The sequence below is a fragment of the Phasianus colchicus genome, chromosome 2, assembly GCF_987193195.1.
Source record: "Phasianus colchicus chromosome 2, bPhaCol1.hap1.1, whole genome shotgun sequence".
NCBI classification, from domain to species: Eukaryota; Metazoa; Chordata; class Aves; order Galliformes; family Phasianidae; genus Phasianus; species Phasianus colchicus.
This window is the reverse complement of record NC_143437.1, coordinates 55,563,076-55,590,825: the sequence shown is the minus strand read 5'-3', so window position 1 is coordinate 55,590,825 and position 27,750 is coordinate 55,563,076. Positions and strand designations below refer to the sequence as shown.

Here is a 27,750-nt window from a genome sequence, read left to right as displayed (position 1 = left end):
TCACATAGGGAGGCTTGTGCATGCATGAGTATGATGAAAGGGAGAGGAGGATGAATTTCCCCACTGCTCGGAGCCTCAGAAGTGCATAGTGGTAGACATCTCCCTACAGAAAAATGTATCTTCTTCTTTTTTTTAAAAAAAGTTACATAGAAAAAAATGGCCTTGGAATTTAAGTGAATTAACTATGTATTTAAGGCCAGATCCTGGTTCTGATAAGACTCATTTCATTTTGTGCAACAGCAGTTGGGGATTCACACTAACAAAATTTCCCCTGATATGAAGGCATTGGGGCTATACTTGCTTTCTTCAACCCATTTCTTCTCTGCTGAGGCTACTTGGGCATCAAAAGCTTATAGTTTCAGTGATTTCCTTAATAGGCTTCAGAACACAATTGCCCTGAGGGAACAGAGAAATGCATCAAGCCTTAGCTGGCAAGCCTTGTCTTCTGCTGAACTAAGGCAACCTCTAGTAGGTCTGCAAGTTGTATCTTAACACTTTGTGTTTGCATTACTTTTTTCAAAGATGACAAAGCACTTTAAATCAAAATTTGAAAGAAAATAACGTGGTTGAGTCAACATTTTCTAGTGATCTAAAACTAAAGAAGTAATTCTGGTTTCAAAAATCCTGATCTTTCTGCAGTGTATGTCTCGCGATATAACTATACATGCCCTTCACCACACTTTGAGAACTTTGCCTGTCCTGTAGCCTAACCACTGAGTCACAATACCTGAATTCTTACCCAGCCCCTGCTACAGAGCTAGATTTGGAGCAAACAGCTTTCCTACAGCAGAGTTACACTCTCTATAAAACCATAGTAATAGTACCTATCCTTACTGAGATAATAAAATAAAACTCATATTTCAGGTCGTAATAATGCAATACACAAAACACAAACCTCTACACAGTATGTGTCACAGTACTTTAACTCTTGTAATTCAAGGAATCAGTCCTACTATTAAAAAAAAAAAAAGGTGCATTTTCAAGTGGAAAAAAATCACCCGTTTTATTTCATTTAACAGCATACTATTCTCCCCTATTTAACTATCATAAATTAACTAACTAGCCTACAAGAGAATGGGAGGTATAATACCAAATTGAATGATAATGCCCACTGCTTTTGGATTTTACCTACTGCTTCCGAAGCCACAGAGTCATGCAGTCCGCACAAAGCTTCCAGTGAATAAAACAGATACATTGCACATGGACTCTTATCTGTGCTTAGTCATACATTATGAAATGCATTAAACACATGAATGCCTTTTGCTGGCCTAACCAAACTTTTTCTTTAAGCTCAAAACCACTTAAAAATCTTTATCTACAAAACTACATTCACAGAGATTCCTGAGTAGATAAATGACACATTTGAAAAACTGATTCCATTTAACTGCAGCTCAGTATTCAATCTACTTCCCTAATAACAAAAAGTTAATTAAAAAAAAAAAGCTGCCTTTAACATTAAAACAAATATACTCCATCTTAAAGTTTAGAAAATTTGTAAGCTATTTTAGCATCATCAATGATTCCGTTTCATCTTAGTTTTTATAAGAAGAAAGCCAATTTAATTTTAAAAAGTTATAAATAACACTATTGGAAAAGAACTTTTAAACCATCTCTACCTGTGCAGCTCCTGTGATCATATTTGGAATAAAGTCTTTGTGGCCTGGAGCATCCATCAGAGTAATTACTTTAGTCTTCGTCTCAAATTTGGTCATACCCACATCCATTGTTACTCCCCTTAAACAAGACATACATGGAACAGATCATTAAAACCATTTTGAAAGCTTCACAGAGGTATAAAGTAAGCTATTACAAGCACAATCATGAAATTATATAGGTAATAAATTTCATTTGAATCACTCTGCATTAAAAAATTGAAAGAAATTTGCTTGCTGGAAAAGCAGACTCTAGAGCTATCTTTATGTAAGTCTTGTCAATAAGAAACAAAAATCAAGCAAAAATACCAGTTTAGAGATATTTTCCCTTAATAATTACAATTTATCTTCTGAAGAAATGTCTGATACCTAAGTGAATAAAGGTTAGAAAGTGGAAAAAAGAACATTTTAAAAAAAAATAGAATCAGGGATGCAAGTTTAGGGCTCATAACAATTTTTCCAGAAGAGTTTAATTGCTGTTAACATTTTACTTTTCATAGATAATAAATACCTGACCATATTTCTAGTTTATCATCTTGACCACACTGCACCACAAGCAGCTTATATTCATAATATAGTTAACTTGTTAATTTTTCTTTTACAGAGCAGTGAAAATAATTACTGTTCTAATCCAGTTACATCTACAAGCATTAACATTTTCTCCCCATCAGCTTTTTCTCTCTTACGTACTTTGATGAATATTACAACAATACTACCAATACCATACAGATTAGAAACCCTCACATCAGGCTTCTTCTGAAAATCAAGTTCAGTTGCTTCTGGATATTCTCCCCCAGTTCCCTGTTCCCACTCCTACTCAGGTTTCTACGTTCATTTCATAACTGAAAGGAGTTGCATATGCAAAAGTTTAGTTATATACAGAGTGGTTGCAGATGTGTATCTGCCTTTAAAACAAAGGTAAACACACTACAGCCATCAGTCTAATTGATGTTCTACAGCAGCAGTTTACTCTGTTACGTTTATCTTTGCAACCAGAGGAGTTTATATATTGTAGAACAATGGATTAATGATTATAAGGAAAATATGAGGGCTGTTCCAAAAGTAATGCCTCCTGTGTTATTCCACTGGTCCACAAAGTCAAAGGCAGCAGTAAAATGCTGTACCTTCCCACCAACAATCTGTTACATGTTGTTGCTGTGTGACACATGGCAGCAGAGGGGCAGACTGACAGAATGCCATCTGACATGGAAGTGCGTATGAAGCAAATGTGTGTCCCTGAATTCCTCCACAGAAAAAAAAACGGCACTCACTGACATTCACTGATGCTTGCTGAACACCGAAGGAAAACGAAGAGTGGATGTGAGCACAGTGAGGTGGCAGGTGGTGCATTACAGTGGTAGCAACAACAGTGTGAAAGACAAACCATATTCTGTGTGTGATAGCCATGCACATTTGTCACACCACAAAATGAAGAGCGTCTCAATCAGCTCATCCAGAACAGATGACAACCAGGGGACTGTGTACAGAGTTGAAAAGAACTGAGTATCAGATTCAATGCTTTGGAAATGATGGTGGTGACGCTAAAAAGTCATAAAGCTTGTGTCAGATGGCTGCCATGAATGTATGCGCAGGAACAAAGAACACCATGTGCAAGTTTGTCAGTACCTACTGAACAAACACCAGGCTCAAGGTGAAAGCCTCCTGAATCACACCATTACAAGTGGCAAGACACACTGTCACTACTACAAGCCAGAGTCAAAATGGCAGTCCAGTGAGTGGTAATGTGAATTTCCCATTCAAAGAAAGTGTGAAATAGTGGGCCACCTCCACAGGTGCAGATCTTTACAAGCACAGCACACAGGCTCTTGCTCATCACTGGAAAAACCATATAGCTAATGGTGGTGACTATGTTGAAAAACAGTGTTTTGTAGCTGAAAATTTGTTCTATTAAATTTGCATCTGCAATCATTTACATGGAAATAAATATGAGGCATTACTTTGGGAGCAACCTGATAGATAGATATAGACACACATACACAGGAAAGTTTTTTTTTTTTTTTTTGAACATAATATGTCACTTTCTATTCAGTTTTCTTAAAGGCCATATATATATATTTTAATTAGCTTCACTGCTTCACTATTACATGCTTTTTTAATATGGTAGATTTAATTTTAAATTTCTGTAAAATAAATACATATTTCTTAGGATAAACTTGATATTCAATGTAATGTAAGTCAGGTGTGAACCAAAATTTTAGTGCTTAGTTTACTGTTCTGATTCCCTTTCATACAAACAATTTAACCTAGAGCTTTCCCACACAACAATAATCAAGTTGAGAGAAAATTTGCAGTAATAAACCAGTAAGGCAGCTTTAAAGAAAACTGGCTTTTAGCATTGTACATTTTGGTCCCACTCTACAATCCTTAGCATAGATAGATGTGAAGAAACACTGAACTTCCTGTTCACATTTTTGAAATCATACCAGTATATTAATTCTCTCTTGATATGTACTTCAACAAAGCAAAAGATTTACTTGTAAGCACTGAGTAAATATCTGTAAGCATTTAGAATGCTTCTATCAAAGCCTTATTAGTAGATCTCCTAACAAATGTTGCTATTTCAGAAAAATGTTATTAATTTCCCATTAAATTGATAACTCTACCTTTCTCTTTCTTCCCCAGTTTCATCCAAGACCCACGCATATGCAAATGAAGCTTTGCCAGCCTTCTTTGATTCCTGTTCATATTTGTGCATAGTTCTTTTGTTCACATTTCCCAAGAGGTAGAGTAGGTGACCCATTAAAGTACTTTTACCTGCATCAACATGTCCTATGGAGGAAAAACACCAGTTTTATTGATTTACAAATTTTAAATATAGTACAACATGAAATAGATAAAAATATATGAAAATCCCATACACTGATAACCTTCATGCAATCCACAGGATTTTAGCAGTACTGGCAGACACTATAATGGAATAGGTACTTAATGTTGACAGCCAACTAGTATCTCCATATTAGTACAAAAAGAAAACACTGCCAAGAACAAAACAAAATGAAAGTAGATCTTACTAGTCTGTCAAACGCAAGTTAACTCAACCTCATGGTCTAGCCAAGGAAGTCTGAATGTACTTTCTCCCAATAGCAGTGGTCAAGCAGATACAACTGAAAGTGTATGATGATAAAGAGACGACAATTTTCATTCTTTATCACTTCCCGATTCAATCAACAGAGTTTTAGACCTCTATATCTGTAACGTAACATTATTACCTATTACCACCAAATTAAGTAGTTGTTTTCCTCCTTGTCTCTTCTCCAACTCTGCTTTCACATCTATTTGTGGTTTTGTCTTGCTTGATTTTTTTACTGGAGTAGGCACGGTATTCTGCTCTTCTGAAACCTGCACTACATGGGATGAAAGAGCAGGTTTTGATACTGCCTCAAGAACCCCAGGAGTTACACTGGCTTCTTCAATTGGCAGTCCTTTCTGAGGTGTGTTAACATGGCCATTTTCTTCAGTAACCATACTATATAGGGGAAAAAAAAAAAGAAAAAGAAAACACAGGGAATGCAAATGTCCAAGAAAATATAGAAATATAGGAGAAAAATAGTATTTTTCTGAGGCTTATATAATAAGGAAGGGAAGACTATCTGGTAAGTCATAACAAGTCCACTAAGGTGGAAGTAATAAGCAACTGGATACAAACTTCACAATACCAGCTCTGAACATCTTGTCAGATAAGTACTATACACAAAAGCAAGATAAATAATCTTGTAAAACTCATGAAACTCTGGTAAACAAAAGCTTCTCACAGCCACTTTTAACATGGAGGACTTTTAACATGGACTACAACTGAGACTGCTACCTAAATGAGCTTTGAGGCATCCTAAATTAGCTTTCATTTACAGTACAAGTACAGCTGAATGGAGTGATGTTCCATTGTGAGAACATTAGCCAAATATAGAGAGTGTAGAAATAAAGCATATCAGAGCTGCAATTTAAGGTGCAATGTTTACACAGAATCATAACTGGTAAGTCAACATCTTTTTCAATACCTTCATCACTGACCTGGATGAAGGGTAGAGTCCACCCTCAGCAAGTTTGCTGATGATACAAAGCTGGGAGGAATGGCTGACACACCAGAAGGCTGTACTACCGTTCAACAGGACCTGGACAGACTGAGTGTTGGGCAGGAAGGAACATGATGAGGTTTAACAAGCACAAGTATAGAGTCTTGCATCTGGCAAGGAATAACCACATGCATCAGCCTAGGTTAAGAGATAACATGCTGGAGAGCACCTCTGCAGAGAAGGACCTGGGCGTTCTGGTGAACAACAGGCTGCCAGTGAGCCAGTAATGCGCTCTTATGGGCAAGAAGGCCAATGGTATCATAGGGTGCATTAAAGAGTACAGTCAGTAGGTTGAGGGAGGTTATCCTCCCCTTCTACTCTGCCCTGGTGAGGCCACATTTAGAATACTGTGCCCAGATCTGGGCTCCCCAGTTCAAAAAAGACAGGTATCTTCTAGAAGGAATCCAGTGGAGGACCACAAATGTAATAAAGGGCTTGGAACACCTCCTGTATGAGGAAAGGCTGAGTAACCTGGATATGTTCATCCTGGGCAAAAGAAGACTGACAGGGTATCTGATTAACGTTTATAAATATCTAAAGGGAGGTAGGAGGCAAACGGATGAGGCCAGGCTCTTCTCAGTCGTGTATTCTGATAGGACAAGGAGCAATGGCCTAAAACTTGAACACAGAAAGTTCCATACAAACATGCAGAAGAACTTCACAGTAAGGGTGATGGAGCTCTGGAACACGTTGTCCAGAGAGCTTGTGGAGACTCCTTTTATGGAGATATTCAAGACCCATCTGGATGCCTACCTGCATGATTAGTAGGGAACCTGTTTTAGCAGGGTGTTGGACTTAATCTTTTGAGGTCTCTTCCAACTCCTGAAATTCTGTGATTATGTGAAGTCACATTTATCAATATTGAAAAAGTTGTTTTTGTTTGCTCCTACAAGGAAAAGGGGCTTCTTCCCCTGGAAAACTGGAAATCCTTTCCAATGAGGATCTACTGTGGTGCAGGCTACTTACTGTAGAACTGATCCTAGCAGGTTTTCAGAAGTGCTACCAAAAGCTAACACAACTATCATCATTTCCAGAGTTAATCTTTCACTCTCCACATCTCATTTATATATCAGCAAGAAGGAAACTTCAGTTTTCCTCTTTTCAATTTTTATAATTCAAAGTACATATTTTGGTATGGTACTTCAGAATCCCATGTCACAGTATCTCTGTTTTTTTTTGTTTTTTTTTTGATAATTCAGTGCAACGTTACTTCTCGTTTTCTGTCTGTATCAGCACTCATAAGAGTATTTGCATTGTATTAGTTCCTTTCCATTTCCTCTCAGGAAACAACATAGTCCAGCCAAACTAGTCTACTCAACAGAGCAATTCAAGCATTACAACCTAAACTGTTAAGCCTAGTAAACGTTCAGAATGAATGGAAATTTAGCCTCTAATTATAGCCATAAGCTACGATGGCCATTTTATAGCCCCCCCTTTTTTTTTTTTTAACTCAGAGTCTAGCTACAAGGACTATATCAGAATGATTTGTTTTGACACCTTTTTATAAGGGCCAAAGCCAAGTTCTTGCTCTTTATTGTGAGGATCCCAAAGCAAAAATATGTATACTTGTTTCTTGGCTACTAATCCAAAACTTAAAGGTGGGATGCTGCATCAAGACTTGATAGACAGTCACCATTTTCTCCAATTAGCTAAGCACCTAATGTGATTTATGTCATGCGGGTAGCAGGAGTTGGATAGTATCTATGCTGCTGCAAAATGGATATACAACTCTTTTGAAAGTCTATTTACATGAAGTTATCCTATTAAAATTTTGTAAACCATTTAAAGGAAAACAATATCAGTATACTGCTCTTGGTCACACATTCATGACATTTTTTGATTTGTTCCTCAGGGATTGGTGTTACTTAACATCTTTATAGGAGACATGCACAGTAGGATCGAGGGCATTCTCAGCAAGTTTGCAGACAACACCAAGCTCAGTAGTGCAGTTGACACATTAGAGGGAAGGCATGCCATACAGAAGGACCTGGACAGGCTTTAGAGGTGGGTCCAGGCCAACCTCATGAAGTTAAACAAGGCCAAGTACAAGGTCCTGCTACTGGGTCAGGGCAATCCCAAGCACAAATATGGGTAGGTGGAGAATGGCTTGCGAGCAGCCCTAAAGAGAAGGATTTAGGGGTGTTGGTTGACATGAGCTAGCAATGTGTGCTTGCAACCCGGGCAGCCAACAGTATCCTGGGTAGCATCAAGAGAAGCATGACCAGCAAGTTGAAGGAAGTGATTCTGTCCCTCTGCTCTTGTGAGACCCCACCCAGAGAATTACATACTGTTCTGGAGCCTCCTACACAAGGACATGGAGCTGTTGGAGCAAGTCCAGAGGAAGACCAGAAAGATGATCAGAGGGGTGGAGCATCTTCCCTGCAGGGACAGGGTGGGAGGGCTGGGGCTCTTCAGCCTGGAGAAGAAAAGGCTCCAGGGGGACCTTATAGCTGCATTCCAGTACCTGAAGGGGGCCTACAGGAAAGCTGGGCAGAGACTTTTTATAAGAGCACAAAGCAACAGGATGAGGGGCTTTAAACTGGAAGAGGGTAGATTTAGGCTAGGTATCAGGAAAAAAATTTTTTTACTGTGAAGGTGGTGAGACACTGGAACAGGTTGATCAAAGAGGCTGTGGATGTCTTCCTCCCTGTAAGTATTCAAGGCCTGGCTGGATGGGGCTCTGAGCAACCTGGTCTAGAGGGAGGTGTCACTGCCTATAGCAGGAGGGTTGGAACTAGATGATATTAAAGGTCTCTTCCAACCCAAACAATTCTATGATCCTTTGATCCTATGACACCTGGAAACTAGCCATAATATGTCATCAACTATGGCCTTAGATGAGCTACAGTATGTAACATCGTACAGTGATAAGCCAAATATTCTTTATAAAAAGATGCACTTAATTTACTAAACTCTAAAAACTAATGATTCATCAGTTATAGAAAAGGGAGTGAGCTATCGCATAGAAAAATAAGTCACTACAGTTATTTGTGCTTTCTTTTGCTGGTAAAAGAAAAATGCATTTCTATCAGTCTGAACAAAATACTTGTTTATTTGGATTTGTTTGTTTGCTTTTAAAATTCCTTAAATAGTACATTAAGTTCAAACTGAAAAGTCTAGTTTGCAATGGCACAAGTATTTACTCTAATTTCTCTTCAGAGATACTTTATTAAAACTGACTGAAAAACAATCAAAACAGCAAAAATTCATAGGACTGCAGAATTGCAGAGACAAAGTTTTGTACAGATTCTAACAACATATTTAAAACACCTTAATTATACAAAGCACACCAGACCAGTTTGGCATGAATCATATATCAACCTATTTAAAACTTATTTGTATTAGATGCCTTCCAACAAGATTACGATTCTTATCTTTTTTTCTCCCCCAAGATGAAGTTCAATTCAGTGTCAGCTCAACATCTATCACTTTCACACCGAAGCATTATGACAGTTGCTAATATTAAGTTACAGTACAACACAAATATGGTATTTCACATTGGTGTCATTATTTTTTCTTAGCATCCTAACACTTGGATTTCTAGAAAGAAGCAGGCAGACAAAAACAGCCTTTGCATTCAGCAATCCAGTATTCTCTCCTTTGCAGTGTCTGCATTACTTCCAAAAGCATTTTTTTCAAAAATGAAAAACATTAAAAAGAAAACATTTAGATAAAACTTGAGGTTTTGATCCAAAAACATGTTATCCTATAGCTTTCCAAAGCCTTTTAAAAAACAAAAACATATTTTGAAAGACAATTTATTAGTAAGTTTCTAAATTCTACTTACTTGATTAAGTAATAATTTTATTTTCTAATCTCAGAAGCTCAGATTTTCCCTTAAGCCAAAGGCTATGTCAGTACAAATTCAAAATGTGGAATGGCAGAATTCAAACCACTTACAACTCCTCAAAGAATCGAGACAAAACTAAACAATTACTCCCTCATGATTAAGTACCTTCTGGTGTGACTACCACTGCTCTGGGATGCCAAAATGAGTATGTATTTGGGTGGTTCAAGGAAAAGGCTCTAGATAATGTACTAGTGAAATAATGAGTGAAACATGACTCTAGCCACTAGGCCTTGCTATTATTTCAGGGGTAAAATATTTGAAACTGTTAGTAGACTACTCCATCTAGACTTCTAAAGGTTTCAGATACTACCACGTTCTGGAAATCTGAAAACATCCTTTTCCATGGTAACGGAAGATTTGCCATTTCTATTTGGAGGAAGAGCACTTCCTAACCATTTGCCTGCACCACTGCATAAGAACTTGTTAAAAACAGGCTTGACCTCCATCAATTCAGCCACAGATGTCCAAAGCTCTTACCACAGCTTTTTCTTAGCAATCAGAAGACAAATGCCTGGCAAAGTTCAACATTTAGTAGAAACCAGGACTGCCAGGTAAGACACTTCCTATGTTGTCTTGCCAACACAGACCGTAAGATTAAATTGAGTAAAATGTTATGGTTACATCACTGTTTTCTGAAAACAACAAGAAATTCTGAAATACAACATATGCTGTTATAAAACATGCTAAAAGACACTCATCTTCAACTGTGTTTACTGAGGTTCACACTACCGACATTCAAAGAAGAACCTGAAAGTTTACCTGCTGAAGATTCAGCTTTTAAGTATTATTTTCAATCTTCAAGTCTGGATGCTTCATTAACTATTTTTATACAACCGACTCTTTCGGAGTACACAGAGTCATTACAGGAACGTCTACATTTATTTCCCCTTTCAAAATTATTAATTACACAATATTGGTCAGGCTGGTTAAAATAATCACCCTTTTTTGCTCACAATTTTTTCTGTTTTCCTTCACGATTTGACAAGAGAAAGCCCAGTAATTAATCTTGCTAAAGCACCAGAAAAACAGCTTGTCAGAAGTGAGCAAACTCCATTTTCCATAGACAATTTCTAAGGCAATCAATGCTCAGAGTAATTCATGCCTTCTAAGACTCTATTCACATTTTAATGAAGGTTTGTTTATTATTATGAGGTCATGCATCATAACAAAATTGGTACCATAAAGACTGAGTAGCTATTCAAAGAATAGTCAGTTTTGTTAATGCTAGACCACTGTTTTTTAAAAAACATGGCCCATGAATTATCTTTAAAATTCCATAAAAGTTGACAATAATAACTAGCATACTGTAGAATCACCTTGGAATGGTGACTGCACCAACAGCATACAAATATTTAGCAATGAGAGCATGAAGTGCAAACTGCAAAGGCTAACAAATCACACTTGGTTTAGAATTCAAGTTTATCAAAACTCCCATGAACAATTTCTAATAGAGTGCTTTCAGTCAGAGATACAAACTATGCACTTAGAAATATGCATTACTATAAGCGCTCTGTAGCACATTTATTAGTGCATAAGTAGCAAAGAGAATCTGAAAAATAATGTTAAAACCCTTCTTAGCCATTAATAAGCATAAATCTATTGCTTTCCCCAAGAATTCATCTTTATATAAATTATCAAGAAACCAGCAGATTTTGTGTAAGAAAAAAAACTCCCATACTTAAGGAGTTGAGACAGGGAAGGTTTTCCTTTGTTTTCCAAGTTTAGAAGTGGACACACAAAAGCTACAAAGTCATTACAAGCTTGCAAGGCAACACTAGTGCTTCAGGTAACTTCAATATATTTAGCATAGATCTTACACAGAAACCATGGAAAAGTGGAAGTCAGGCTCCATCTGTTAGGAATCAGAGTAAGCTACACTGTCCTAAGTAGAGAAGAAAAGATATGGTCAAGGCCACCTCCCACAGTTCTGCATGTCAAACTGCTCCAGTGGTCCATAGACAACAAAGGAGGTCATCGCAGGTTCCTACAAGCGTGATTCCTACAACATGCAGATAACATTGCAATTTCAATCGGACTTTCTGCCATATTTGTTGATTGGTTCTTCTCAAAATCTCATTCTATTCTTCAATAAACCACTTCATTCCTATTTATCCTAGCTTAAAAGTAAATGCCTAACATCCATACAATTTCTATAGGAATCATAGAGTCACAGAATGATTAGAGTTGAAAGAGACCTTAAAGCACACCCAGATCCAACCCTCCTGCCACAGGCAGGGCTGCCAACCACCAGATCAGACTTCCCAGGACCCCATCCAACCTGGTCTTGAATCCCTACAGGGAAGAGGTACCCACAGCTTCTCCAGGCAGACTGTACCCACCACCCTCTGAAAAGGGTGGAGAAAAAGAGGCTTGTTCTTATTTAGCAGCATTGCTGAAATACTGATCAAGTTAAGTGAATTAAATAAATCTTTGGTAATGTGAAGATGTTTATACCTGAAGATATCAGTAGTAGGTTAGTTTCTTTTTTTCTGTCACAAAAAAGTATGCTACTATAATGCAAGGAAGCACAATACAAACTATGTCAGAGTCCCTAAAGAGAAGCAGAGCAGCTAAGAACCATGCAGAGACAACTATTTTTCCTCTGAGACTGAGTCACCATTAGCCTATCCAAGAATTTCTCCAGCCTACACATGAGAAAACGTTCCTACTTCATCCTTCCCTACAAAGTAGATACACTTACACAAGGTGGGGCAGTCATTAAATAAGAGAGACTGAATTCTGTATTTATTCTTATTAATAGACATTTCATATAGCCATTATTTTATTACAGCTAAAAATGCAATCACTACTATCCCTACTCAGCTGCTGAAAGATTAAATGGCAGATCTTTTGATTTTTTTCACTTCTTTATGATTACTTTTTACAAAATTATATCTACGTCATCTTCTTCTTATGAAGAACTGCTATTTAAGCAGTGAAATAGAAACACCAAAGATGAAGATTCCATTGAGTTAATACGAATCAGTCATTACAGTCACTAATCAGCAAAGATGAGAGGAAGAAAAGTGTTTCCTCTTATGTATTGCAAATCCCAAACAGCACAGAAAGAGGATTTTGAAATCCCAGGAATTTTTAGTTTACATTTTATTGTATCTAAGTAGCTGAAAGACATCAATTTCATTCAGCAATGGCATGTAACAGTTTTAAGGATATAATGATATCAGCCTTGAATCCCTGTATTAAATGCACTTAAGAAACTAGGTAAAACCATCTGGTTACTTTCTACACAGTTACACCAAACATGCTCAAGGTACTGTAAAATAAAAACCGTGCTATCTTCTTGCTCCTCAAAATGCTTTCCAGATCAGAACTGCAAATACTGCAGCTGAGGTGGGGATGTTGGCACTGCTTATGCCTGTGAACTATCTTCCTGAGGATAACCATGCTATTTCTTGGCACAGAGTATGTGACTACAATAAGATTGAATTCAAAATCACAATAAGCATAACCAAACACAAAAACTGCATTAAATATTGTTAATAGAAACCAGTCGGATCCAAAAGGAAAAGCAGGTGATGGAGGAGCCACAGAATGTTACATTTCATAGAACATATTCCCAACATGCTTGACCTGTCCTTACATTAAAGTATTTACTGCTGGCTACTGTTGTAGGTAGGTGGACTCTGATTCAGCATGTATGTTTTTGCACTCTTAACAAGAGATCTCCCCAGCAGTTCCAAGTTAGGGTAAAATTAGAATTACCACTCAACAACATTATTTCAGCATAAGGAGGACTGATTTCTTCTCTACAACAGTTGTACCCTGAACACCTGTTAAAGTTAATAAAAGCTGCAGAGGAAGACAATTTAGTCTTAAGTGATTATTTTCCCCATAAATCATTCTTAAATGTATTACTTCCTTTGAAGAACAAGCAATTACAGTTAAGATTTATTGATTTCATAATTCCACTTAGCGAACTAAATTTAAAATAAACGAACCCCAAGAATGTTCAGTATTCTATGAAGCGGATGTTTAAATAATCTGAATAGCTGATATCTCTCTACACTATTCATAGTGAAAGGATTTGTTAAACTCAAAACGTGAGGTACCATCTTCTGAAAGTAATTGTGAGTCAAACAAGAAGCTGAAATGGTTTGTTCTGGAGAGTGACACTAAAACTGCTGTAAAAATAGAAATAAAAGAAGAAGAAAGCTTGCTACAGGTGCATCAGTCTGAAAGAAGAGCTACTGATGTACCTTGATATAAGTGGGCTTGGCTTACCATGGAACCTCAAATCCCATCGACTGTTTCTTTCCAGACACTGTCATTTTGGTAATTTTCGGCACAATTTCAGATTCCATTCTGGCTGACTGGGAATCCCTTGATTTTCCTGGTAATAGACAAAAAGTAGGTTTGAACTTAAAGTCATGACTAACAGGTGTTACATACGAAGTTTAACAGGTTACAATCCTTCTCTTTCACCCAAAATTACCAGTCCGTGATAATTATGGAATTTCACATTTCAATTTGAATAGATGTGTCATATAAGTAAGAAACTGATCTACAGACATTTCTATTTTGAATACCTAATCTGCATCTCCAAGCACTGATGTGACAGCCACACCATTTAAGAGCTTTGCTATTTTGGCGGTAGTTCTGCAGAATGACAGAAACACAACAGAAAACACAAGGATGAAGAAAATACTTTGCAACTGCTCATTAATCAATCAGATTAATTCTTTCTTACAATTTTTCTTTCGTCTCAATAGTGTTGAACCTTTAGGTACAAGGTAGAAAAAAAAAAAAGGTGTCTACCTCAGATACTGCTAACAGCAGCAGAAAATACAGATGGGTTACTTGGCCTTCCCACATACCTGTAAAGATTGCAGGCTCAAACTAAGCTTCATCAAAGAAGCCAAGCAACATTCAGGCTAGCTAACTTAAAGGTAATTATGGAATGAAAACCAGAATTGAACAACCTACTCCCTCTTAAAGGTATCCATTTTTACCATAATTTACATGAAAACACAGATACAGTAAGATTGATTTTGAATTCTGTGAAACTACATTCAACAGACCTAAAAGCACAGTTCCTTGGGAAGCTGTTAAAGAAGTTATTTACCTTGGGGATGAGCAGCATAAATAGAATAATAAACTAGTTCTTTTCTTTCCACAATTCCCTGTTTAACATGCTAAGTAACTCCCTCCTCCCTCTTTTTAGAGAAAAGACTTTCAGCTTTACAGTTGGAGTGACAATGACTACATCTCTTCAAAGATGTTATATACACGGGCAGAAAAACAATAATCTGAAAACTGGAAAAATGCCATTAGTCTTCAAATAATACTCAAATTCTGACAGGCACAATCAAGTGAACACTCTGAATAAGAAATTAATTTTTAAGTATTTTAGGTTACTATTGTAAAATGAACTATTGGAGCCATTTGGTCCTGTTCATTCAGATTAATTCTTTATTGCATCCTGAAGTATGACAGCTACACCTCTAAAACCACACGATCATAGCTCTGTACAAGTTGTATGTAAAGTTGTGGTCAAGCCTGTTGAAGGTTTGTTTCAGGTACAGAAAAGGAATACCACAGACACGTCTGTAATAGCACACCATAAAAGCTGTTGCACAACCTTTCAGAATTTTTTTTTAAAGCAAAAGAACAACTGTTGATTGAGGAATTCTTATGTAACTTCATCTCCCTCATTTACCTTATCTGTTGATACTTATTTTTGTTATATGTAGCCTGGAGATCTCTGGAAGAAGCAGCCTGCATGCGTATCTATTACTAACTGCAAACCAATTGCACCAAATAAGGAAAAACATTATCAAGAGAAATAAAGGCAACAGCACAAATTACGATTCACAAAAACTAAAAATTTTAAAACTGACAAATAGTAAAGCAGAGAAAAAGTTCTCATAAATAATGGGCAAGGACTAACAGATAATCACAAAGATTTTCTCTCATATTCAAGCACTTACACAGTTCCCTTGCACTATTTTATTTTTAATGAGAACTTAATTATTTGAGTTACAGTAAAATTTTTTTCAGAAAAGTTATGTATTTTTTCCCCATTTCAACTGAAACAATTTTCAGTCGCCTTCAGCTCCCGGTTAGACATGAATGTTTTACAGGTCATTTGAAAGGTGAATTATAGTTAATTCTCAGGAAACATCATGTTTGAAATCAGGCTGCTGGGAACTAAGAATGACTAGAACCACAATGAAAAAGAAATGAGATCAGTTGAAAGAAATCAATAAAAGAAAATATTTGTTATTGTGTACCTTGCATATCACTTACAATCCATTAGGAATAGTTGTTAAATTTGATACAATACCAAAAGTCACCAGATTTAAAAAAGAAAGTTATATTCTCTAATCAATTTATAAATTAAGCTTCAATCTGTACAGCTGTTAGTGTGTTTTAGATTTATCCAAAGTTAAAGGTACCAGGAGATGAAATATATTCCACAAATCTAGAATTTAGCATTAATTTCAAGGAAGTTAAATAATCACCTTCAAAAGCACTATGCTACTCACTCTCTAGACAAAATCTAAAAGACTAAACAAAATTCACTAGAACTACCTCACTGCCATACACAACTTAAAATATTTACTGCAAACTGAAGCATTAAATTATGCACCTAGAAGAAACATGTCACACCAATCAAGTGATTATGTTAGGAGAAAAGGTTCCATACGCAGAACACTTAGCACTGAAACACAGCTAAGAAAACAGGGCTGAATAAAAAGAATTAAAGCCTGAAGCATTCACAAACAAACACTGATGCAACAAAGACTGAAATCTAAAGCTAGACATTAGAAACATTAAAAGGTGAACAAAGATTAAAAAAAAAAATTGCAAAGAGCAAGAGAAAGTAAAATAATTGTTCACTGACAGCAGACAGATTCTGTTGTCACTAAAAAAAAAAAAAGCACTGTTATTTCAACATAGCTGGAGTAAGGAAGGAGACCAGGATCACATACAAGGCTGAACCAAACCATAAAGGACCACCTTGTAAAGGCAACATTCAAATAAATGCAATAATCACACAAGAACTATTAGTAATACCACTGGTAGAAATGTCAAACACCATTTTTTCACTCCACTGTTTTCACAATTAAGTACAATAAAATCAAACAGCTCATTTAAGATAAGGATCAAGTCTGATTTTGTGCATTGCAGGTGCCATTACAGATTAATAGTTACAGGCTTCAGTACGAAGGACAGAAGCCTAGGAACAGAGCATACTTTACTATCTAATCTATCGAGTATTACAGAGAACTGCACCATAAACCCTTATCCACTTTAGCAGACAAAGCAAAAGCTATTCAACACTTAACAGATCAAATGGAAATCCTTAAATTGTACCTTGGAACTAAAAGGAAGTCAGTGCGCAATGCTGATATAATTCCCAAAAGAAAGACTTCTGAATCAACAAGTATCCTAAGGCAAGTAAATGTGCTACAACCCTGGAAAAAGTGTAGGTGCAGTAATCCCAATCTGATTAGGATAAAAGCAGATGCAAGAAAATTGACCTCCAAAGGAAAAGGAGATAAACTTCTTGCCAAGAAAAGCTTGATAAACATTCTTCTAAACATATGCCACTTAGACATTCTTAAATGCAAACCCAAGCAACTCAGTGACAATGTTTCTCCTAACACCAAGAGTGTATATGAAATAGAGATTAATAATGACTCTTTATTGAAGTCCTAAAGTAGCTCCAATATTTCACTCACTCTAGCTATACGAAAAGCAAAAATGAGAGTCATTTATAAATTAGAAAAATATAAAGGCTTGTCAATATGATAGTCATCACAAGAATGTTTTAAAATATTAGAACAGTTTCATTTTTTTAAGCAAAGTAATTTTCAGATACTAACTACTGAAGACTACACTGATGTCTCTGAACCTGCATTACAAGTAAACCATAACTATGGGTCAAACAGTATTACAAGGTAAAACGTGCATTGATGCACCTTGCTTCAGTTTTACATTAGGATGAGCCAATACCAAAGGGAACAGGGAGACCTGCACTGACATTACTCAAGTACAACTGTGACAGTATGTGACAAAACTAACAAACATCTCTTCCCTTTATGCTCTTTGCTTTTCCCTATCCTGTGACTGCCCTATGGTCTTCCAGCTGACAAGCCTTTTGATTTGGTCAAGAAGTCTTACCAGAGACATCCGCTGCAACTTGAAAATTATTAGTAGTACAACCCTGAAATCTGATGGCATAACGGAGTACTTGCAGACTGAAAAACAGGAGACAGACATACACACACAGCAACCAACTAGAAGAACATCAGAGCAGTTTTTAAAACTGAAAACAGCCTCTCAGGGTGTTCATGGCGGAACAGCAGAAGTGCACTGACAAGTCAACCATCTTCCTTTACCATAATCAACTTCCCAGATTTTGGGTTTCCTCTGTAAAAATGGCTCAAAGGATTACCTGGAAAAGATTTAAACAAACAAACCGAAAGATTATTTTACCTTCTTTACCAAATAAAAAAGATTTGAGAATTTATTTTTTTAGTGTATTTACCATTCTGTTAGTTTCAATGAAAGTAAAAATTGATCTTTAATTCTGTTGGAGGCATGGAAGAGTTATTTTTTAGCACTTGGAACATCAAATGTCAGTCTGCTCTGTTCCCAGGTAGATTAGAGATATATAAACAACATAAGTCTGCTAAACATCTGCTATCTCAAGAAACATAAGAAAGAAGTGAAATATGGAAGAAAAAGTGTTTGCACTGATACTGTAGAAATGAGCACTAGCACTAGTAATGCTCCTATGATCCAGATGACTGGATCTTTTTAACAACAGAAACAAAATGTCACCTTTTGCAAATCCTGTGCACAGAGACTGCTCCTCCCAATTTGCTTCCCTCCATTAAATTGGGTAACTGCACTGAGACCTTACACTACACTGTATCATTCCACTGTGAACCCCACTTCTGAGAAGATGAACTTTAATCTTTATGATGCTTGAACTAAAATAAAAAAAGAAGATAGGAAGTATATCAAGGTGTCAAGCACGTCTCACATCCATGGTTCTCAGATGGTAACTTTATTTAAATAAATCCAGGTACACTCAACCACCTGCAGATTAAAAGAAAATATTTTGTGCCTTTTGCTTATTTTGCTTTGGGGCTTATTTTTGTTTTTTTTTTTTTTAGCACCAAGAGACAGGAACCTTTGAACTTCACTTTGCCAGGAAAAACAAAATTAACTTACTTAAGCACATCCTCCCTCAGTCATCCAACTTTATGAGCAGAAGTGCTACACATTTATATGAAGGTCATTCTGAAAGTGCAGATCTAGCTTATTCACATAATAAATGCAGCATCCATGCAATCCTCTTCTTTTACTGATAGCCTGCTTTTTTTTTTTTCCTTGAACAAGGGTCTAAAACTCAGGTTTTTGCACGTCTCATGAAATTACTAAAACTACTGATTCTGATATACACTTCTACATAAAAGCTGAGCGCTCCCTATACTGAACACTACATGTTCTTAAGAATCCCAATAAATTCACATGTATTTTTTTTGTCACAAAAAATGAATATTTCTAATACTAAAGAAAATCCAGTTTTCCTATTTCTGTGCAGTACCAGTCAGAATCAGAAAACGACTTTTCTGTATGAAGGTATTTCAAAACATTTTTCTTAGTATGATATGTATTAAAAAAGTGTATTAAATTCTAGTATTTATCCAGCAAATTAGAGATTCTACCTGCAAACTTCCCAATAAACTGCAGTAACCTGCATTATTTCCACTCCAGATAAACACACAAAGAGACAAAACACAAAAACATTAAGCAATAGTGGGGGAAGGGGTTAAGTACTGTGTAAACCAGCAGTAGCATGGAAAAACGTACATGTAACCATGTCTTCTGATCTAGGGAGATATGGTTTGCATCCCTCCCTCTGCCACAGACTTTCTATATAACCACAAGCAAGTCACTTAACCTTCACCTACCAATTATACAGCAACATTCAATAATTTCATAAAGGAGAAAAGACAGTACACTGGCATTGTGCTTTGTACCATCACATCAAGAGATTGTTCCAAGTGTTTCATGACTCAGTGAGTCATGAAAACAATTTATTTTTTAACTGGTGGTACACCTGAGTTTATTAGCAGTAACACCAGTACAGACAGGACACAGTTCTGTCTGAAAAACAGATTTAATAACTGAGATCTCCATCACAATAACACTTTCCTTCCTATATGCTACAATTTAAAACTAAATTTAAGGCCCTAAGATTGAAAAAAAAAAAAATTCCAACTGTGGGTTTTCCATGAGACAGCTGATGAAGAGATGCCAGTGTGATTACATATAATCTCCTGCTCTGAAGAATCTATCATCCATTTGCCCACACATATACAGACTTACATTAACATTTAATACATACAAACATCACTGTAATAATCTATTTCAAAATACTGATTACAACATGCTTGAATTTTTTTCTATTCCTTCATGGACACCATAAAACCTCAGCGGCTGCTAGCCTTTAAGTTTCCTTAAAAACAGAATAACTGTATTTTTCTCCATTCAAATTCCACAGCACATAACATGATAAAATATATATATATTAAATGTCATTAGAGAGCTGCATAGTACTGAAAGTAATTTTTTTTTTTTTTTTTTTTATAATTACCTAAACTATTCGAAATTCATAAATTCTATAAAATGACCTAGAATTTGCAGCATAGGTCAGCTTGCCAAAGCATGCACTGGATCTTTGGTGGCAGTGGTACAGAGTATTATCAACATATCATAGCACTGGGAACAGTACCAGAACTCCAGGACTCTGTCCGTGTTCCTACTACTTACGCAAGCAAGCATCTGAAGCAACAAAGAGTAATAAGGAAAGGAAAAAAAAACAAACAAACAATGATTTAGGGAAGTCTTTTCTCCTCCTCTATTATTCAGTTGCCTTTAAGGAACAGTCTGAGACTGAAATAAAACTGCCATTTGTCAAAACCTCAAAAGAAAATGTCACTCCACTGTATTTAAGTTATATCAGCTCAGATACTTATTTTAGGGAAAAGTATGACATTATACTATTATAAACTGCAATGAACAACAGATGTTAACAAACTTCTCACTCTCATGAAAATAATACGATCTACAAAAATAAAAAAGGCAATATGCTAAGTTACCTTTTACAGTACTTAAACACATCCATTCTGAAGCCAATACTGAAAACAATTCCTCAAACAAGAACATTTAACATTTTCTCTTTAAAAGAAAGGTTACTTCCTAATAGAAACCACAGTCAGGGTTTCCAGGTAACTTTGTCTAGCTGTTACAAGTACTGCCTTCTCTGTAAAGTTTCAGATGGTGAATATGACTTTTTTCATGAAACTGGTAGTAGGAATTTTCACTGAAAAATGCTGAAAATAAAAATATTTACTTATGTCTGACTATAATAATTGCTTCATTTTTAAGCTTTGATAGCGTGTGGGGAGGGGGAGGACATACTCAGGAGTATCAGTAGCTTGCTCTACCTCCAACATGGGCCAATTCTTTGCAGCCCCAACAAAAAAACAGACCTGCTACAATTTACCAGCCCAACCCTGAAGGTGCAGAAACAGCTTGCCTTGCTACAGCCAGTTGCCACTTCTGCATATGCACCAGGCACTATCAGAGGGGCTAGCAGTTTCTCTTGCAACAGTTAGCTGGCACTAGACATTGCTCAAGGCTCGCTTTCAAAGCTAACAGCTTCTGGCTAATTGAACAAATGAGTTTTTGCAACTATGAGTTCAAATAAAGTATCTTCCTGAGGTCAGTTTTTTCCCTCTCCTTCCAGATACAGGTAGAACGAGGAAACTGGAAAAGAGCGGCCACAAGTTTACTTTCAAAAAGGGCAGCCAAAAAAATATAATTTGCCAAAATTAAACCATTCAAGAGATCTTTTTACTTCCTGAAAAACAAGGATTAAAAGAATCAAACATTAATAAAACAGAGGAGAGCAACAGTGAAAAAGAAAAATTTGAGATTTAGAAACCTAAATTGTGGAAAACTTGTACTGGAAGCAGAGAATGCAAGAGGAAACATACTGGGTGACAGATCACACACAGAACAGCAGGAGCAGATGAGGATCAGAACAGAAAAGTGATGCAAGCTATGGGGGGGAAAAAAAAACACGGCAATGACTGGAAAAATAGGGGGACTATGAACAGCCAGATATTGTAGAGATTATAGAATGGCTTGGATTGAAAAGGACCTCAAAGATCATCTAGTTTCAACCTTCCTGCAGGGTCGCCAGGCACTAGACCAGGCTGTCCAGAGCCACATTTAGACTGGCCTTGAATGCATCCAGGGATGAGGCATCCACAACCTCTCTGGACAACCAGTTCCAACGCATCACCACCCTCTGCGTGATGAAGTGTAAAAAATGGAAAATATGAAAAACTCAGAGTAACATGAGGAAACGTGTTTAAAACAGAAATAGGATTCAAACAAAAAAATTTTGAACATGACTTAACAAATTAGAGAACAACACACACACTGAAATTAGATCGAGTTGAAGTGGATGGAGTAGAATGGTTTCTAACTAGGCAATAACATATTATCCTTCCTGTCTGGACCTTAGCCGGAATTTCTGGAGTCTCACTGTAGCCTTGCCATCAATATTTTCTCTCTAACTGAACCCAAATGATGAAGAATATAGCAGTCAGTTACTGATATATTCTTTTGCCCTTCTTACCAGAAAGAAGTACCTTCTAGTGGAACTTTACTAACTGTGAATTTTATATTCAAATTGTGTGCATTCAAATACTCAAGTATTGCTAAATTGACCAAAAAAAAAAAAAAAAAAAAAAATTATGTGTTTGGTTTTTTTTTGTACCCACTGCCATTGTATCTGCAGGCTTCACAAGCAACTTCCTTTCACCACCTTAATAGGTTTTTTTATTCACAATGTCATTATTCCACTTGAGAAAGCAACTTGGAATATCTGACATCCCAGAAAAACCTAACGTCTCAGAATGGGATAATGTATTTTATATGTCAGATTTCTTACTGACCTCTATCACAGCTGTGAATATTCAGAGCTTTGGTAGATTAAACTCTTCCCTGTTTCCAGATGTTTAATGTGACACCCCAATCAGCAAGTGGAGTACCCTGAAGTAGTGTTTAAGCAATGCACTTCAACAACGGAACCCATAGTTCAGTTCTATATGCAGACCATTGATTAAGCCTTTTCACAGACACGGCTGTTTAGTCTGCAAACTGTGAATGTAAACCAGACTAGATGAAAGGAAAACATTGTCACTGGAGTAAAACTCTCATTTCAAGATTTCCAGTTTCATTAAGCCAGCACCTCCGGAGCAAAAGGAGCAGAGGTCTACCATACGGAAAAGCAGACCTGTGGGGGGATGTCTGTCTTCTAGAGATTACACAAATATCAGCTGCCTCCTTTTGATGTTTTCAATACGTAAACATTTAAAGGTCCAATAGAAATTCACAACTATTAAAACAGTGACTTACTCATCCGTCAAGTTCTAGATAGCAATGTCTCTGCAGTATTTCTCATGTCTATTGTACCTATTACTTATAGCTAAATGGGCTAAAACTCAATCCTTCACATAATTGTAACTCACTGCAACTCATCCTGTAACTACTGAAACCATATTTTTGGTAGGTGTATTTCTTGCACTACTCTCGAGTAATGCCAATGACATCCCTTCTTAATCCATAACCAAAGCTACAATTTGCTGTAAAAATAATTTACGTATTAGACATTTGCAGTTGCTCCGTACCAGCACCTTTACTCTCCCACACAAACAACTAAATCGTTGGTGGTGTCTTCTAATTCAACGAATTTTTCTTAAATGACTGTGAATTGTCTTTCACTGTGATTTAGAAAACGCTCAGATCGATATTTCTGAAGTGCAACTTCCTACCATAAATGGTCATGTAAAGAGCAGAGTCAGCACCATGTGTAGGATAACCCTAAAAAGATATTATCTATTGCTACTCAGTTAATTGAGTAGAATACACATAGGCCATGCAAATGAACAGAATTTCTGTTAAAAGCTTGGCCCAAAATGAGTATGTAAAACTGAAAGTACAATATGTACATTCTATTGAAGTTATAATTAATTTTCCCAAAATTACAGACAGCAACTTCAAGGTTTAATTCTTAATTAATATTATAATGCCAGAGGATGGTGCTATTTGCTTGCACATCCTCCAGTTAATTCAGAAAAAAACGTCATGCCTTTCACACACACTGACATTCTCAATGATTGCACAGGACTGTCAAGATTTTACTAAGGAAAACTTTCCCAATCCACAACTTCTGTTTATGCACTAAATATCCTCAGTGAGAAGCAGAAGTTAACTATAAGGAGAATAATAACAAGAGAACAATACAGACAAATTGACAGTACACAAAAAGTAGAATCATCTTGTATCTGTTCAGATCTTCCACAGCTACTCTACAAACTTTCCCCAGAATTTAATAATGTGTCCTTTCAAAGCATCAGAAGAGAAACATATGCACAGTAGTCCTTCACAACTGAGCATGCTGAAGCTGCAACCATTTTCACTAAGTTTCAGAAAACTGTTTTGTCAAATTCTAGTGCAGTGTAAACTTTCAAAGTAGGATTAGCTAAAACCTTTTTTCAATTTATGTCCTTTGAATTTTCAACTCTACTACTCTTTTGGTGACTTAGCAACCATATTAGACCGTGACTGGGCCAGAAAGATGACATATGGGAGAATTAATACTTTCTTATGAGAAAATTTGAGATTTTAGTTTACACATACACATTTCTATTTCTCTGCAAGTCAGCCCTGTATGAGGAAAATACTCTTACTTGACCTCATTGCATAGTGTAAAGGATGGCAGCAGAGACTACACAAGGTCACAGTATAAGTCTCATTAGTATATTACAGAGTGAAAAATTGCTGGCTTCAGAAGACCAAAAGAATAACTTAATTATATACCAACATCATCTGAAAGAAAAGCAGTTTAACAGCTTCTAAGACACTACTGTAAAAAAATCTAAATGTTCAATATATAAAGGTGAAATAGTTCATCAACTACAGAAAACCATATATATAAACAAACATATACAGTGTCCACAGCAAACTGACACACAAATGCATTTAATCACACAAACAGTTACTGCATACAAGAGCAATAACTCACTGACAATGACTTTTGTATTTGTGCTTGCAAGGCTATGCTAATTTAACAGTAAATCCTCACAAATGTGCCTTTTTTTATTTGTATTTTTAAAGGCAAAAGACAGAGGTACTCACATATTTTACAAAAAGTCAGCAACAGACTCCAATTCTTAAAGCTTACCTAAAATGAAGATGAAAGGAAATGATAGAATTTATTAGAATTTCACTAAAGGTTAACTCAGAGATGGTAGAAATGGTGATATGGGTTTGTCTATAGGAATGGAGCTAAGAAGATAGGAGAACAGTGTGTGGAATAAAGGTATTTCAACAATTTTTGTGTTGTGACAAAACTGATTTCTTGAATATCCTCATCATGCTACCACCACTCCACAGACAGATTGAACCTTCCCAAACCTGTAATTTGGGCATTATCTCTGGAATTGGGTAAAACTAGTTGCAAAGTCAGCAGCTAGTAATTGACAGAAACTTACTACATACCAATCCATCAACAATATAGTATGTGTTCAGAACACTGACTGACTTCTTTTTCCCTTCACTTTGGCAAGCTACAATCTTCTAATCAATAAATTATTCTACTATGAACTCCTAAACAGATTTGGACATAAGCCTCAAAGGAAAAGAAGACCATCTTTGTGGGAGAAGCTCAGTATTTATTTATATTTGTAACTAACATCAAATTTTTGGTACAAATATTTAAAAGCTAAATAAACTCCTCCCTCCATAACCATAGGAAAGGCCTGAAGGGCTCAACATTTTACTGCTTTACCTAAGGCAGAAAACTGCTACTGAAAATACTATGGCTCAAAGACTAACAAAATTACAGATTACAGCCCACAGTGTCAGTGGTATGGCAGTAGAAGTTGAACCTTCTTGCCAATATTCCATTAATTTTTTTCGCTGTGCAACAGATGGCAGCAGAGCAGCAGTCAGACACAATGGCATCTGACACAGAAGTGTGTATGAGGCAGATGTGTGGAACTGTATTACTATAGCAAAAGAAGATGATGGTTGCCTTCTGCTGAGATATAAGCACTATGGAACAATAGAAGATGACAAGGAGTAACATCATCTCACCCCTTCCAATGACCAGTGATGGCTCAAGAGGAGCACAGTCTCCATCAGAAAAGATATTGCTCCCACTGTTGCTAACCCTTAAGTGAGGGTGAGAGGAGGCAGACACAGGCTCCATCCCTTCCAGTCACTCAGGTGCACAGCTTGCACCTGAGCTCACTAGGTTAGCCATGTCTTCTCACCTGGTGCTCAACCATTGGTTCAGGCTGTGACGTGGCAATTCCACTGCATCTTCCATGTGGAAAAAAATTGCACCTATTGACATTCATTGACATTTGCTAAGCGCTGATGGAGACTAACCAGTGGATGTGAGCACAGTAAGGCAGCGGGTGGTGCATTTCAGCAGTGACAACAGCAACACTGGGTCACCTCCGCTGGTACAGATTTTTATGAGCACAGCACACAGGCTCTTGTTCACCATTAGAAAAAGCGCATAGCTCATGGTGGCTGTGCTGAGAGTGTTTTGTTGCTGGGAATTTGTTTAACAAGTAGTGTTATTGTGTTATCTTTGTATCTCTTGTAGTTTCCATGGAAATAAATAGGAAACAATGCTTTTGGAGCAACCCATATACACAAACATTAAATACTTTCACCAAGTAGTAAAGCAACTCTATGATGAAAACTATAGCTAGACAAGAGAACATAAACAAGAATAGTTAATGGAAACAAAAAAGAAAAACAAGAACAATGACATGGTGGAAACTACTGTGCTACCGTAAGCCCCAAAATAAGGATCAGTAAAAGACACCATTAATTAATAAATTAGACACGGTCATTTTCTCAATTATTGCAAAACAGAAACTGGAAAAAAAGGTATGCTTACTGCATCCATTTCTTCACTATTTTAACTAATTGAGGAAACTGACACAGAAGAAGCTGACAGCATCCACAAGAATGACAACCAGGATTCAGGAAGACATGGCCACATGAAGATGAAAGCAGTAAAAGGTAAAACTGAACTTCTAAAAATCTGCCTGTTTTGTGAAAATAAAAGTTCTATGCGAGGCCTTCAGCTCAGTGAGTAAGATATGCCTGCTAATCCGGATGGAAGAAAGCTCCCAAAGGCACAAAAATGAGAAGGGAAATAGGAGACATGCTACCACTCAAGGCAGGTGCTCTGATGTTAAGGCAATCTTGCAGAGTAGCATTTAAGACAGTGGTCATTTCTTTCAGAACAAGTATTATTTCTGGATGCCACTTACAGTAAATAGAATTTTTAGAGAAAAAAATAAAAATGCTTACATGAAATAATGATACTGCTGATGAAATGATGCATATAGACGAATAATGCAAAAGTGTCCTCACAGGTGATTATCTCAAGCCACACAACTTCCAGACCTAGCACTGATAAGCCCCTGATGATGAAAGAACCATACTGAAAGAATAAGGATTGAATAGAAGTACTTCATACATGGTATTTTACAGGATTTTACAAAACAGCACAGCTCAAAGATAGAATTGTAACTTGAAAATCCTGCCTCTTCTGTAATTGCAACCACTCTCTTATACCCCAAACTTAAGATGATACAGGAAATGTACAACCTTGTAAGAAATGATGTACTAAGTTGATTGTAAAAAGCTGTGAATGGAACACTTTAATATACACATTTAGAAGTTACTTTAAAGCAATTATTCTGAAGTGAAAAATGTTTAACAGGTTGAAATTTTTATCATTCTTCATATAACAGAATAAATGTTAAGAAAGGATGAGTGGGAAACAAAACACATTAAAAATGCACTGTTCTCCTTTGCACATGCAAATTAGGTAAAATTTAAACATTTCACACAAAATCTGTTCAAATGAAATTTGCTGAGTGAACATACACCTCTTAGAGTACTCACTTTACTTGGACTAAATGTAAAAGAATGATGCAAAACACACATGCTTTTTAAAATCAAGTAATTAACAAGGTGTTTTGTATGGTTGTTTTTGTTTTTTTCTTTT

At 36.5% G+C, this 27,750-nt stretch overlaps 1 protein-coding gene across 1 annotated transcript in view; it reads right to left on the bottom strand.

Annotated features, from left to right (window-relative positions):
- The window catches only part of HBS1L (HBS1 like translational GTPase), a 64,370-nt gene that overhangs the window by 13,481 nt on the left and 23,139 nt on the right, over positions 1 to 27,750 (bottom strand). Inside the window, exons 5-8 of the mRNA XM_031610743.2 lie at positions 13,836 to 13,944; positions 4,883 to 5,139; positions 4,277 to 4,442; positions 1,617 to 1,734 (exon numbers count right to left, since the gene is read on the bottom strand). Coding sequence (XP_031466603.1) covers positions 1,617 to 1,734; positions 4,277 to 4,442; positions 4,883 to 5,139; positions 13,836 to 13,944 — 650 coding nt within the window. The remainder of the gene's footprint in view (positions 1 to 1,616; positions 1,735 to 4,276; positions 4,443 to 4,882; positions 5,140 to 13,835; positions 13,945 to 27,750) is intronic.